The 16,160-nt window shown below is 40.8% G+C and overlaps 1 protein-coding gene across 1 annotated transcript; it reads left to right on the forward strand.

The window, feature by feature from the left end:
- Positions 1-1,467: 1,467 nt before the first annotated feature.
- Positions 1,468-10,840, forward strand: spint1a (serine peptidase inhibitor, Kunitz type 1 a; the record flags this gene model as incomplete). Its single annotated transcript, XM_080850608.1, has 11 exons — positions 1,468-1,535; positions 1,806-2,254; positions 3,957-4,114; positions 4,537-4,678; positions 7,762-7,932; positions 8,147-8,191; positions 8,506-8,637; positions 8,895-8,945; positions 9,383-9,553; positions 10,174-10,236; positions 10,650-10,840. Exons 2-11 carry the CDS (start codon positions 1,852-1,854, stop codon positions 10,838-10,840), a joined length of 1,527 nt encoding a protein of 508 aa, XP_080706734.1. The 5' UTR covers positions 1,468-1,535; positions 1,806-1,851.
- Positions 10,841-16,160: the final 5,320 nt, after the last annotated feature.

Raw genomic sequence — 16,160 nt, forward strand, 5'->3', positions numbered from 1 at the left:
CTTTGGATAAAAGTATCTGCAAAATGTCTAAATGTAAATGTAAGGTTACTTCTAAGTTCGGGCAGTCCCATGTCTCACAGAAGCATTTATGGAACTTCCCCAACCAGGCCTGGGATATCCTAGCTCAGATATTAAAACGTGTTTCCATTTTTTCATTCAGTCACCTGCAGATAGAAGCCTTGGTTGAGGTCAACTGTCTCAGGTGCATTGCAGTGTGGGCACAAACATGGCTCTGGTATAGGCTCTCGACATAGGATATTCCATCTCTGCAGTGATGGTTTGAATCATGCTTTATCTTTTAGTATAATCTTCTTTGCAAAAACAAACCATAATAAAGGACAAGCCTTGTTCTCTGCCTGAGAGTGGAAATGTGAGGGTGTGTAGAGGTCATCTTCGTGAATGAAGAATTTACACTCACACTCACAAACAAACAAATAAACTGTGTATGCACTCACAAAGGTAGAGCATGGTAGCCCATTGCAAGTCTTCCATTTTTATTTTTAACTTCAAACGAAATGCAAAGCTTCACCACAATGACTTGGAATAATTGTTCGCAGGCTGATATGCCTGATATTTTCTCTGATATACACCAGGGGCTTAATACCTGGTTGGCCGAATACCTAGAACTATCCAATAGATACTGTGAACATTTTGCATTGTATATACATCACCTCGTCAGACCCACATCAAAAATAGGCCTATATCAACTTCAATCATTTTCATTAATTTAGTCTCTTGTATTAAAAAATATTACAAAATACAATCAACAGCAAACAATTATAAAGTACAAATCCTGGGGGTATTCCAAGTATGTGGTTTAGTGATAAACCTGAGTATAGGAATAGGTAGTAAACTTCCTAAAAGAAGGCCCTGGTTTTGTTTTGCAAGGAGAGTGAATTCATAGGGCTCTTCTACTAGGAGGTTTACCACTAACTCTGAGTTAACTTACTTAGTTTGCCACTACACCACAGTGCCATCTTGTGGTTGAAACGAGAAAAAAAGATTTGCAGCTTGAGGGTCAATTTAGAATTGGATCATCGGCATAACTTTAATGTTTAAATAAATGCATATTATATTACAAACAAATCATGTTAAACACAGTTCACATAGGTTTCAAGGGGACAAAAAAAACATGAAAGTTAGTTGATACGTATAGGCTGTTCTATTTGCTTTTAAAGCAGAAAAGGTAGGCCTATTGCTACATCGACAGCCACAGTATCATTAAAAAAAAATCATAATTTCTCATATATTTCCTGTAAGCCTAAATTTGGACAAAAGTCAACATAAACTAATAGACATTTTTTGGTTTCACTGTCGTGCAGTGGGCGTGGTTGACTAGAATTTCACTTCCTGGATATCACAGGTATCCGGACACACCTGTATACACAGAAGCGTAGTATCAATCGGTCGTTTTATTTTCGTTGATATACCTATTATTTCTACTTTGTCCGGGCAATTTAGTTGGATTTAAAGCACATTCGGCAGATGAGGATCACGAAGACACCTCGGGAATCAGATAAAGTTTGATTTAAGTGGTAAGCGTCAAATGTTTATTCTTTCGCCTCTGGCAATCGGTAACGTTTACCCTGTTCCACACTCAGCGCCATGGTGCTGCGGAAATAGGCTAGCCGCATACTTCGCATCCTAAATTATCATTTTTTTTTTATAGGAACAGAATGCCTCTGAGGATTTTAAAAGGAAAACAACCAGTGAAAGTGTATTCATTTTGTTGATCGTTTATATTGAATGTTGTATAATCCATTATGTTTAACGTAATACATTTGTGTGTTTTGGTGTTTTCGAAGGTCCTCGTCTGAGAAGTATTTTCTGAAAGAACTGTCCTTGAGGAGGATGACACTTTCCCGGATAGAACTCTTATTTAGCGCCGCAGTGTTGCTTCAGGTACTCACGGGGAGCACAAAGGCCCAAATATTCAGCGACCAATGTCTAACGACGTTCACACAAGGAAAGGAAAATTTTGTCCTGGACGCAGATGAGTCTCTGAAAGAGGGCGCAACATTCATCTCCTCTCCGGCCGTGACGAACACCAAGGACTGCATCGTGTCCTGCTGCAAAAACAGACAGTGTAATCTGGCTTTGATGGAGAATGGAGATGAAGGCTCTATCAAGTCCTGTTATCTGTTCGATTGTTTGTACAAACAGAAGAAAGTTTGTCGATTCGTCAGGAAGGACGGATTCAACAATTATGTTTTAACCTCAGTCTTCGGAAATGATCTAGATAAAACAGATACAGGTAAAATTCCATCACGTTCACCCCTCGCAAAACATAGGCCTACCACTTCCACACACACTAAAATTAGTCAAATTCATTTTGTATGGGAACACTGAAGAGACCGTGTTTCTATAAAGCATTGAAAGTGTCAAACACTGATATTTGGGTTTAATGTATTGACTCTATAATGGAAATTATTGCTTTATGTTAACAAGAAACCCTGAATGCATATAGGTCGAAGTTAGAAAGTTTATTATTCTTCTTTGAAACATTCCACGGATGAGAAATAAGGTCTCAAGGATTGTGTGTTTTAGGTACAGTTGTAATATGCTTAATTTCTCAGCTCGATGAAACTCGAAAGGCAACATGTGTGAAGGCATCAGCACGCAACATTCCAAAATGTAGCCTGTGTCTCAATTTCTCGTAAAGTTATGGACCGAAATCGTTTTATGTGGCAAATGCGTAATTTAAAAAAAAAATAATAATAATTGCAAAAATATGTTTTGACAGGAACACTTGTAACGTGGTGATCAGCGATTTCTGATCTAGGTGCTAGGATACTTACAGGTTGCATACAACCTGTTCGAGTCTGTTAGGGTTATTATCTTCTCACATATTAGGTGAGGTCGGATGGTGAACATTGTAACACCTATTGTAACAGCAAGCTAACTAGCAAGTAAAATAGGCTAGCTGTTAAAACTACACTTTACAGAAACACCCTTTTCCATCACTGTCACTCCCCCCTTTTTCCCTTCAAGCTTGTCCCCAATGGCACTCACTGCATTTAGATGAAAATTAGAGGAAAAGTAAGGCACATGTCCTTGAATAAGTTAATTAAATAGAGACAAGTGGTGCCTGTTACAAATATGTTAAAATGAAAGCAGTCACTTTTGTTGTTGTTGTTTCAACAAGGCAAAATACAAAGCAAGACAAAGAAGTCTTACAACTGTACCAGGTCTCCCTTACTCGATATTTCTCTCGAGTCGAAATCAAGCTCTGTTCACCTCCTGGAGACATAGGCACTATAACTTTACACTTAAGGGAAAAAAGAATAGAGGACTACCACTGAATTGTGATGAAGACTGTGTATATGTGCTGTCCTGCATGTCATTCACTTAGAACAGAGCTGAGATCACAACTTGCAAGTAGGTATTTTTTTTACTTAGCTATGGAGTGTTTGCATCTTCTTAAAGAAAGATGGTGAATTTCCAGGAGAGCCTCCATGTTTACTGTTTTGGGTTCTTAGAGGCCTGTGAAGTGCCTTGGTAGGGTTTCACAGCAGACCATTATCAGGCCTCACACGAACCTCCTCCTCAAGAAACCCCCTCCCATATAAGGTTTCGCTTGAACTTTAGATTTTTGGCTTTAAGACCTTTTGGCCTTCGTAGTGTTTTTCTTGTTATTGTTGTACTCTTCTCTAATGTGTTTATCACAAGCATTATCTTTTCTTAATATACACTATATAATCATTTTTAACCATGTGTGTGCTTTGTTCGTGTACTGCCTGGTTTGTTCTGGTTGGCCCTTTTTTTTATTCCGTCTCAAAATGGAGGGTGAAGTGCAGTGAAGGCTGAAACCTGGCAGTTTGCTTTAGATGAATGTTGGGTTGTTGAACTGGTATCACAGAAAAGGATTTGTCATTCAACGTGTCTCTGAACGTATTTGTATCTGTGCCATATTTCCCATAACACACCTGTGATCTTGTTATTTAATGACACATCAGGTGATGATGACGACAAACCCCCAATTGCCAGTGCTGGCCAGGACAGAGTCGTCCAGCCTCAGGAAACTGTGACCCTGAATGGCGTTCAGAGCAAAGACGACAAAGAGATCGTCAGTTACAAGTGGCGTATGTTGTCAGGGCATTTTGCCGTCATAGAGGTGAGTGAGTTTACCAGGAAGACCTGTGTGCTCCTAAACATGGTTTTCCAATCTTGGGCTTTATAAAAGGGTAGAGGATTTCCTAGTAGGTTTGTAGGTTTAGTGATATTGCAACCATCAATCCCAGCTGTGCTTTGTGCATACTGAGCTATTCATCAGGCAGGGCAAGGCGACTGTATTTGAATGGCACAGGTAACTCAAGGTGTTTTCAAACAGGTATCATGAAATGATTAACAAGAACTTAAACAATACAATTAACTCTAAAATATACCACTGATTTTAGGGTTATTGATATATAACATTAAAATGAAGATGAATGTCTTCTGAGTCATATCTTGTTTCACTTGAAGAGAGAAGTAGAACTGACAAAGCTGCATAAACAATTCAAGTGAAGCCTAACCATGACAAAATATCTTCCTCAGAAAACCACTTTTGATGATGAAGTGATTGTGTCCAACCTGTCCTCTGGTGTGTACAAGTTCCAACTAACGGTCACAGACTCCATTGGCCAGTCCAACTCTGCTCAAGTCACTGTTCTGGTGCTTACTCCTGAACAGTCCAACCGTAAGTCAGTTACTTACTTAATGGTTTTACTTACTTACAGCACTTGTACATATGCTACACAAGACGTTGCTCTTTACAGTCACAATATTTTGACATTGACCACCATAAAAATTGGCAAAAGTCCCCAAATAAAGTTAAATGAAATCACTGTTTATTTAGCCAGGAATGTTTTTCAAATGCATCTTCTTTATTTAATTTAGAGGAAACCAGAGGGTCGATTACTTCCTATATCACTAGGTCATATAAGGACCACAAGGACCTTATGTCTTTTTCCTTGCCTTGTTGAAAAAGTATGACTTTTGCTAAACAAGGGTGGTTTCCAATATTCTGGTTGTTGTCCATCAGGTATCTGGCTCACATCTCCTTATCTTAGTTTGGTTTGGTTTTGATCTTCCTGGCCAATTAACTCTCTCTGGCTCGTCTTCTGTTCTGTTTGTACAATCTTATGAGTACCACATTCTTGCAAACTGTTCATGAGTATGCTCTTAAAACTTCCTTATTCCATACGTCTGTCCCTGCATCACTTTTGAATTTGGTAGACAGACACCCTACCTTGATGTAATTATCCACCACCACAAACACACACAGGGATGCTAAGGTTCTCTAGTCCCTTTGTTTGAGTAAGCATGAAAGAATGTGTATGTGATTTGTTGTTTCTGACATTTCTGATGAAACAAAAAACCATCTTGGCCATCTGCCGCAGCGTCTTTTCGGTAGAACTCCTTTGCCCCACCTCTTCCCTCATCTGAAAACTGGTCAGGCAGGTTCACAGACAGTTTCGCAAACAAGGAAAAAACACTGAAACCTTTGAGCACATTGTCACCCACAAGCTTATGAAACAGACTCTAGTTGACTCATGGAACAGACTCTAGTCTAGTTGGCCTCTTTGAAGGCACACAGATATGGACAATGCACTTAAAGGTTTTCTGTGTATTTTTGTGCTATAACACAAAGAAACAGGGAAAAACGGCTCTTTAATTTAGTCAGAAATCATTAGACCTCCTCTCACAGCTTTTGTGGGGATGTATGGGAGTGCCAAGACACATTCTTGCGTCACTAGACAGAAAAGCATGTTCTTAATCCCACAGAAGCTGTATGTCAACTGAACAGCACTTCAAACAGTGTTGAGTGGAAAGTAGACTGGCTAGGCAGAGGATAATTTGTCATTTTAAAGCCGTTATGTTTATTTAGTGTTTGATGAAATGGAATCTTGTGTGTGAACACTGACACTGATATGACTCAGTGTTGTCATTTCAGTCACAGGGTTTGGTGGTTGTGACTGGCATGTTCACATTGTATGCAAGAGCTGGTTATTTTATGCATGAAATTATATTATTATATCTGCTAAATTCAGAACTGCTAACTGGCGTGTGGCAGGAAACCAAACCCAGCTAAAACAGAATGGTATGAGTTGTGGGGGCTTGTGGCACCACACATCTGTCTATTTGTAGTCCAAGCTCATTTTCTTTGTAAATGTTCAGTAAAGCTACAACTAGAAAACAGCCTGAGCCTGACATTGGTGTGTGTGTAGTAGAGTCTAGAGGAGTATTGGCACACTAAAAGAGGGGTCTAGTTTTGTATAATGGTTTCTTGTGTTTTCAGACAGAGGATATGCCCCCTATGCATTGACTCTGTAGTTATGATATGCTGGGCAGTCCAGTCCAGTCTAAATGAATGGCAACATATTATGATCTCCAAGGCTACAGAACGTTTTGAGGACATTTGTGTGGCGTAACCTCACTCGCTAACAAAGTGCTTGGAGAGACATGGACTTGTGGCAGTAAATGAGGGCAGCTTTACCAGAAGACTAGAGTATTGCTGGTATATTGTTCAGTGGAATTCTTAAAATCACCAAGTTATGATTTTATATGCATCGCCAATGTCCGTTAAAGCTGGTTTAATCATAGATTTGAATATGACTGAAAAAACACATCGAGGAATTACTCATTAACTACACAAGTCAACCGCCGGGGGTATTTTGGGGGTGTGATTCATGTCTAAGTAAAATACTTTCCTCAACTCAAAGGCTGATGAGTTTCGTTTCTAAGATTTGATGCTTTGATGCTGTTATTACACAAGGCCAAACTCTATCAGTATGCTTCTTTTGTCAATTTTTTTTTTTTACACACTACTACCTTTCAAAGAAGCTGTTGATGCTCATGTGGTGTTATCACAGGTAGAAATACGATGATTGTCACACACAGTCCTGTCTCTCTCGCTCTCTCTCTCTCTCACACACACACACACACACACACACACACACACACACACACACACACACACACACACACAAACAAAACAAGTCTGTGAAGTTCGCAATGATCATAACCAAATGAACTTACCACCAGAGACAGTCTGACTCAATCAAAAGTGTCTCAGTTCAAAGGAAAGTTTCTGAAGTAAGGTTATATTGTCTACAGTGTAACCGCCAGTGCTCTGTGTCAATGCTGCTGTTGTTTTTCAACAATAGACATTTTGCAAATGCTGACAGGGCAGGGATGAGTTCAGATTTGGGCAGCCTCTGTAGAGACCTCATCTCAGACACTGTTTAGTCACCGTCCTGACATACTTGTATGTAAGACCATTGAGTTCATATTTTGTGAAGATGTCACATCATGTACAGTAATGACGCTAAGGTTGAGATGGGCAGTTCTGTGTCACGAGAATCACGCCAATCAAAAAGAAAAGGCAGTGAAAAAGTGAATGTCCAGAAATGTAACATTTGATCTTTGCTGTGTTCATTACTGGTGATTCGGGTGGAACACTGGCTGCTATTTAAAACTACAGCAAGTGGCTACTGATACACATTAACCACTCCCGAGGGAAATAATGGCCAGTGTTTTGGTGAACTTTGACATCAGTGGTGCAAGGGCTCTGCATGAAGTCCCCCCTCTCCACTTAAGCAGGTGCAGACCATTACCAGTAATTTCACTTTTTTACTAGCTCCAAAATGGGTACATTTCCTGGGACATTGACATTGCCTCTGGTTCCCACTTAACAGAAACATGGGAAATTGCCAGTGAATGTACAGCTTTCTCTGTAATTGAGACCGAGACATAATATGCGACCTTTGTCCTTCCCAGACCACTGCCTAGTGCCCAAGAAGGTCGGTCCTTGTCGGGCTTCTTACCCTCGCTGGCACTACAACGCCGCCTCAGGCAAGTGTGAGGAGTTCAACTTCGGAGGGTGCAGAGAAAACCGCAACAACTACATCTCCCAGGCCGAATGCGAGACCGCCTGCGATGGCATCTCAGGTACACAGAAGCAACCGAAATCGTTCAAATGGGTCCTTATAGCTTTGTCTACTCTGTCTATATTTTGACATGGTGTTGTGAAGCACTAAGTGGTCTGATACATGATCAGATGCATAGAGAAGAAAGTATCATTAGCCTTTATGTAGTGCTGCGTAATGAGGACTTAACGTAATTGAAATGTTTCATCTTGTCTTGTGTTCTGCAGTTGAGACAGAGACAGGTGGCACAGGGAGAAGGGTGACACCTATGCTCGATCCAGGTAAGCCATGAGCGAATGTGTTCTGCGTTGGTCCCTGTGGAAAATAAGACACGTATGTAAGAGAAGAAACACTTTCAATCATGTCCTTCTCTTGGACATGGGCCGATGTCTGCTAAAGGCAAATGGGTGGGCATGTCAGAATTTGAAGGATTATTTGATGAAAGCCCTTAAGGTAATGATGACCAAGACGCAAAGGATTAATTTCAGATATGAAACTCCTGCGAATGTCCTTTCATAGTTGTGTGTTTGTTTTTTTGTCTGTGTGTGCGTGTGTGTGTGTGTGTGTGTGTGTGTGTGTGTGTCTGTGTTTTCAGTGGAGAAATGTGGGGGACCCTGCCAGTCTGATCAGTTCACGTGCTCTAATGGCTGCTGTCTGGACCCTGGGTTGGAGTGTGATGGAAAAACACAGTGCGGCGATGGCTCAGATGAGGAATCTTGCAATGATTGTGCGGAAATGTCTCCACATACAAACACACAAACACAGTCTATAATTCTCTCTGTGTGTCAGTTGATCTGTCTGTCTGTCTGTCTCTGTGTGGTTATTCATTTCTATCTGTCTCTTATTGTCTATCTGTGACTGTATGTGCTTTCAACTGTCTAAGCTCCTATCAAACATTTCTACATTTGTATGAGCACAAGACATTAACAGAGTTATAACAAGCTCAGTCTGACTGTGTGAGCTGTATGTGTTTATTTTTATCAGTGAACAAACAGCTCGAGAAGCTTCGCAGAATCCCAGTGGATGAAATTAAAGGTCAGTCTGTGGGTCCACAGGTGTCATTCAACCATTAATTCATTCTTTACTTTCTTTTCCTTGGTATTTCATTGATCATTTTTAGTACTTTATTCTCTCTCTCTGTTTTTATGTCCTCTTGAAAATTGTTTGTCTGTTCTCATTAGCTACTTTTCATTGTTCCCTCTTTTGCTATCCTCGTCATCTTTTGTTCCTTCGTTGATTTGAAGGTAGTGGTGGTGTGTGTGTGTGTGTGTGTGTGTGTGTGTGTGTGTGTGTGTGTGTGTGTGTGGTTTTTTTCTCCCTACAAACGATATCAATAAAGATGTGTGTTTTTTTTTTTTTAATAAATGTTTTTAAAAGGTGAATAATCTCCTTCCTCTCTGTTTATTTCTCTGTCTTTCCCTCTTTCTTTCACGCACATTTGCTTCATAAAATATTTTGTTCCCCCTCCCCAGTCCGTTGCACTGAGCCCCCCAACACCGGGCCCTGTAGGGCCAGCATGACCAAGTGGTTCTATGACCCCTATGATCGGACCTGCTCTCGCTTCAACTTCGGTGGCTGCAATGGGAACGATAACCAGTTCGAAAGTCAGGACATCTGTGCGCTGGCTTGCCAAGGAGTAACCGGTGAGTGTAACTAGTATTTCAAGGTCATAAAAAAACAAACTATTGAATGATCTGCCAAATAACACGCACTGAGAGGCAGCTAGTTTTGTGGGGCTAGACTGCACTGCATGACAAATTAGTCTCCGAGGCCCACTTCTATTTACCCTGCCCATGTACTTTAGCCAATGCTTCAGTTTTGATTGTCTTAGAACGTCAAATGCTGTTAATGCGTCAATAGTCATGGCGGCTGACGTTTAGCCCACATTTTTATTCATGTAGTCATTTAAGCAACAGCATGCAACAGTTTGTCCCTTTTAAGGTATGTTTTTTATAGCCAACTTGTTTTACCATCATCTTAAAATCCATTTTGATGGTATATGATGTAAAGGACCGATAACTACACCTGTCGTTGGCACTAGCCATCTGTAGTTCAAATTAGAACACTGCACAGATAGGTAAGAAAAGCTTTCATAAGACTGGGCTGTTGGTGGTGTTGGCAAGGTTTCTGTGTGTGTGTGTTTTTAAGGTAGTTATATATCTAGTTTTAGACCAAAACTCCTTGATGAAGTCAGTATGGAAAAGGAGCATGCATTTGCTTAATGACAGTACCTTATTTGCCTGTTTTGTTCTGTCCTGTACAGACAAGGATGTGTTTGCCCGAAGGGGAGAATTCACCGAGTACCAGGGAGCTGACAGTGATAAAGGTATTCTTATGTTAACTTCACTGTATGTAATGTCATAGTGTCGCATCCCAATGCAATCCCTCACTTTAACCCTTCTTAAACATGTGCAGTATTGATTGTACATGTCCGTACTATACCTGTCCTGGTGGAACACATCTACTGTGTAGGTTATTGACTGCAATCCCCTACAAAATGTGTCATTCCTGATGATTGTCCATACCACTCAACTCATACTATGACATAACATACCATACCATAGCCTAACATACTGTCTTGTACCATACGATAGCCTACTATACCCTACTGTTCAATACCGTACTGTTCCATACTATAGTGTACTGTATCATACCCTACTATACCCTATGGTACCATCCTGCCATGTCTCTGACTGCTGTACCATCCTGCCCTGTCCCTGTCCTCCACTCTGTGCTCAGGCACCCTGATCATTGCAGTGCTGCTGGGTGTGGCCATCCTGGTCCTGCTGGCCTTGGTGGGCTACTGCTTCCTGAAGGGCAGGAAGGAACGGCAGCCGCGGCACCAGCGCACTGGGGTGAACGGCACGCATGCCAACACGCTGGAGTACACAGAGAAGCTGGTTTACAACAGCACCACCAAGCCCATCTGAAAAGTCATGGTGTCTTATTTTTACTTTTTTTGTTTTGTTTTTTAAACTGTCATGTCTCAATGTCTATGCTATATCTGCCTGACAGATTGTTGTTCAGCAACTCTGTTCTCAGGGTATGAGAGGATTGTGGTGAAATGGTTTATATGAATGCCTACACTTTACTCTTAAGGCTACCGCCTATTCAAACCTTAAAATATTAGCCACCGTGTCAGTAACTGTCTAGTTTTAGCCTATCAAGTATATCTCTTTTAGACAAAAGAGAACGTTTGTACATAATTGTCTTGTAGTACAGTAATACTATGCTATTAAGTGGTGTTTTCTTATGCTCACCTCAATATCATCATCTTTATCTTGTACAATGGTTTTGTGTAATATAAGAAAAGCATACAGGGGTGGAAAGTATATTTTTGTACCTCTGAGTTCTATGTTGATAGAAAGAATATGCTATTTCCTTTCCCCCAATCTGAGCCTCTGCATTTGTACATAGTTTTAAAATATTTTTAGAAGTGACACCTGATACGGAAATATTACACCACCTTTCAAATGAAATAAAATCTGAATGATAAAAAATGACCGACCGTGTGGAATTTGTGGAAAGAGTGGAGTGACACATTTCTGCCGTGTATTTATGGTGTTTAATGTTTTTTTTCACGATCATTTACATCACACACACAATACAAAAGGGTAGGCCCAGAAACCTGGGCATTTACTGGCATATCCACTACGCAGGCCGTTGAACAGTCACATCGTCACTTAGTCTAAAGCTGCATTTGGTGATTTTCAATCTGAATATGAAATAATTATTTGGTACTGATATTGTTTAAAGAAGAAAAGTGTTCAAACTGAGTTTTAATTTGTAACAAATTTAATTTGGAGTGAGCAATTTTCCAGTAGGCTATAGGCTACAGGGTGGCTTTTCGTTGAGGAATATTAACCGCAGGGCTCCCCAGCAGAGGGCAGCATCTCAATGTTTCACAACACTTCCGTTCGTTGAGTATTTTACATATAGACATATAGGTATAGATATATACAATACATGTGATTTTATATGTTCTTTAATTTTACAGACTTGTGATCAGGAAGTTGCCTGCTCACAGACCTTCATTTGATTCATTAAAAATACTTTTCATACAGTGATGTAATTTGTGCATTTGAGTCTTTCAGAATTGAATGGCATGTTCCTACCCTGGTAGCAAAAGTACAGTGTTTTCAGTGGAGCTTGAGCTAGCGGTCCGCTGGCCTTTTACACTTTTTTCGGACAGTCCGCTGCTGAGTCCCGGACAATCTGCCCACTGTTTTGCGACTCGCTTTTATAACATCTTGTCTTTTACTCATTTGTCATTTACCAACCCTTAACATTTTTTTGGAGGTCAGCCGAGCGTAACATAAGTCTTCAAATGACCAAGTCATTTTTCACCTTGAGAGTCTTTTAAAAGGATATAAACTACTTCTGTTTAGTAGCTGATATTTTAAATAGACTTTGCCAAGTCTATGCATATGATTTAGATATCGCAGGAATTGCTGACATTTTAATTTATTTTCTTAATATCCACGCCCAGCTACACTAGAGCTGGGGGTCCGAGAGGTGGCATACCGCCAGTGGTGCGGACCAAAATCCACTGGACTGACGAATGCTTGCTGTCTGGGTCGGAACAAGTTGCCGAGGAGAATGTGGGGTCATAATATTTCCACACAAATCGTAAAATTGCCTGTTTCTAAAGTAGGCTACTTAATAAGTACGCAAATTGATAGGTCGACAAGAAATGCGACCCAAATAGTTTCATATAATAGAATAAATGAAGGACAAAACAAGTGGTAAGTGCAATTTGCTGCTCACATAAAAACTGTTAACCTGGTTACACTTTTTTTTTTAATACATAAGAACAACGAGATTTTTTGCTGCATTGTTGTCATGAGTTAAAAGTCAGCCAACTTCAGAGGACTTTAGGCGTCTTAGGACGTGTTTAATGCATCTAGGTGCCACTTCCACTTACGACAGCCTTCAAATAAATGCCATAAGACAAAATTGAAGACAAGGTGCGCTCAAGGTGAAGCAACTTTGTTGTTATGTCGGTGACGTAATCAATGTGGGCGGGGTAAATCCCGCGCTGTAATTACAGCAAAGTGGAGTCAAGTCGCGTTTTGAGAAGGATGAGAGCGGGACATAACTTGAATGGGATGGTGCAAGGATTACAAGGAAGCAGTGTGATGAGCAGTTCATTGCGAATGTGAATAAATAGTCATATTGCTTTTTTTTCCATTGTGGATTTAAGACAGCAAGAGCCAGATCTGTAGTAAGTGGTAAGTGCAATTTGCTGCTCACATAAAAACTGTTGACTGGGCGAAAGGGAAGCGGGGGCACCTTCCTAGTTCGTGATTTAAACAATATAGTTTGTGAATATAAACAACGGACATGGGCAGATTTGACATATATCTGAGGGTTGCATTTCTCGACAGCATTTTTATTTTCTGAGTTAGCTGTGAGGCTTTGTCAAAACTTCGCCGTATTTTACGAAAGGGTAACTAGTGTAGCTGAAGTGATGGCTTGCAAAATGAATTCCTCTGCCATACATGCAGGATTTTGTCCTTTACGTAGAAGTTTTGTGCTCATAAAATATGAAAGACCCACATTTACTTGAAGAAAGATATATTTGATAGTCCTCCCGACTGAGGTGATATGCATGTTGGACATCCTATTGACTGATGTCCAGAAGCTGGACAAAAGCTACAAGAGGCACTGGTTCACGTCGACTTCCTTTACTTGATATTTCGTATCAGATCGATCTTTGGTTACTTATATGCTTTGTCTTTGCACGTCTGTCATGCTTTAGGTGGTGGTCAGAGTCAGGCCACACTGAGACCTAGTTAAATGTGAAATGCCCCCTTAACTATTAGACTGAATACCCTGAAGGATGAAGGATTCTTGTGGAAAGCCTTTTCCAACTGTAGTCAAATAACCTGACCATCTGAATAATGATATGCTGGCCTACATCTATACTTCTCTCTCTCTCTCACACACACACACACACACACACACACACACACACACACACAGTTAAAAGTTTCAGGGTGAGATAAGGGCTGTTTGCTTTATAAAAGAAAACATCGCCATTACCAGCTGAACTTTGCACAGCCTGCCAGCACTGTGTACTCTTAAAGTGAGGGTTGACCTTGGAAAGATTTTTATCCAACTCTCCACCTTTATCCATCCCTAAAAATATTTCCACCCCCGACTCTCTTTCAGTGGGGAAGGGTTGCAGACCGGTTCCTTGCTATCTGGTCATGCATATTGTTGTGTCTGGGGGACACATGCAGAGGCCGGGACAGACAGAGGGTGTTTGTGGCTTGTGCCGTGCCGTGCTGTCAGAAGAAGGGAGAGATTGTTATCTACAACCCAGACATTTAAAACAAATGCAGTTTTGCATTGCACCAAACTAACCATAAAGCAACTCCACCTCTTCCCACAGGCATAACTACATTGCTCTGCATCCCAAAAGAGAGACACACACACACACACACACACACACACATACATACACACACAGCCAGCTCCAACACATATACTTAATCCCTGTTGTACATGTGGGGTTTGGTCTTCTGATCAGTGCTATAGGGTATCCCATCGTTCATGGACCAGGCCGTTGTGCACAGTAATGGCTTGTGGCTCGCCTCACTCCAGGGTGTTGAAGTGACGTCTGCTTCCTGATCTGGGCACAGATAGGCGCTGCCAAGGGAGTGGGACCCTTCCGCTTCACACTGCGCACACTTCCCCTTATCGCAGACCACAATATGCTGATATGCCAATGCCATTATGTTGAAAAAAGGCCCATGCGGAACATCTTTATGCTCAAAGTATGTTTCCACAGGCCATGCAGGATTTTTTTTTTTTCTGTGATCCTAGTCTGTCATGGGTTTTGTCCTTTTTCTTGTGTTGGATGTGTGTATGATGAAGGTTCTGTTTGGCACCAAATTTGGTACCATTTGGATGCAAGTGAAAGTTAAAAAAGGCCTACGCACTTAATTGCTTCTTCCCACAGAAGTACATTTAGATGTCGTACTCATAATCTTCGGTGGAATGGATATATTTAGCTTTTGGCACTCTTTGAGTGGTCATCCTGAAAGGAAAGAACCTATGAAGAACCTACGAAGAACCATTCTTCTAAGAGAGTCCTTAAGAGAAGAATGGTTACACATTGCATGGAAACCTTTTCTTTGCTAGTATAAAAGGTTCTGCTCTAGGAGTTCTTTTATAGGCCGAGACGGAACGCTTTCTGAAAGAATCCTTTGTAAAAGTGTAGTTTTGATCAATTCATTCTTTGTATTAAAAAGAAGTTTGCAGTTTCCTACCCCTCATTCAGTCAGATTCATTAGAGTTTTAACTGGGTCTTTACCAAAGACTGAGAGGCTCAAGCGGACTCAAAAACTACTGCTTACCTATGAAGCTTTTTGGCTGCATTAGCCAGAATGACTTACTTTTGTGTGGGGCAAAGTGAGATCATCAAATAGGTCTCTAGCATTTTGACTGTAAAGAGCTTTCATACCATATGCCAAAAGGAACCGTTTAAATTTAGGCAGCTGAAAATTGGGTAGCAAAAGCCTTGGCACTCATCCAAATAAATGGGACTGGGATGCCAGAAGCTGCCTAGACATTCCAGGTTTTGACCATATTTTTCAAGGATTTAATGGTGGATTATATGGACAAGATAAGAAACCTTGGGAAGGTCTGATTGAGGCTGAAGAGGATTAGTCTTAAAACATACATCCACTGCAGTCTTCAACAAGCCACATTTCCCAGGCAACTCTCAAGGACTAACCACTCAAGTCAAGATAAACAAGGTGACTTAATGACCACTTTCTAAAATAGCTGTGTTCATGGTCAAGTCTTTTCCATGACACTATTTGTGCTCCGTGATGTTTCCTTTTTTAGAAGTCCAATTCACCCTGAATATTAGGTTTCTCCATGTCACCCCGTTGAGGGAAGTGAGTCTTCTGAGATCTTTAGAGTGACTTGCTATGCTTTGATAACTGATGCTGTCAACCCCTTTTGTAATGAAACCAAACTCGACACTTAATTCCTTGGCTTCTCATTGAAGGTGCAGAGGACCTGTTAATTATTAGCACTTGAATGACTGGAACTGAGAGGTCAGTTCATGGACTATGTTGTCCAAATATCTGTAGTGCTTGATGGTTTCTGAAGTGTCGTATTACTTAAATAGTGAGTTGTGCTCAAAGGTAAGCATGTTCCTTTGGCCCTGTATGATGACTGAGTGGTGGTAGGGGAAGAGTTGTGTGTGTGTGTGTTACATACATGTGTGTGTGA

This window comes from Sprattus sprattus (assembly GCF_963457725.1).
Source record: "Sprattus sprattus genome assembly, chromosome: 13".
Lineage (NCBI taxonomy): Eukaryota > Metazoa > Chordata > Actinopteri > Clupeiformes > Clupeidae > Sprattus > Sprattus sprattus.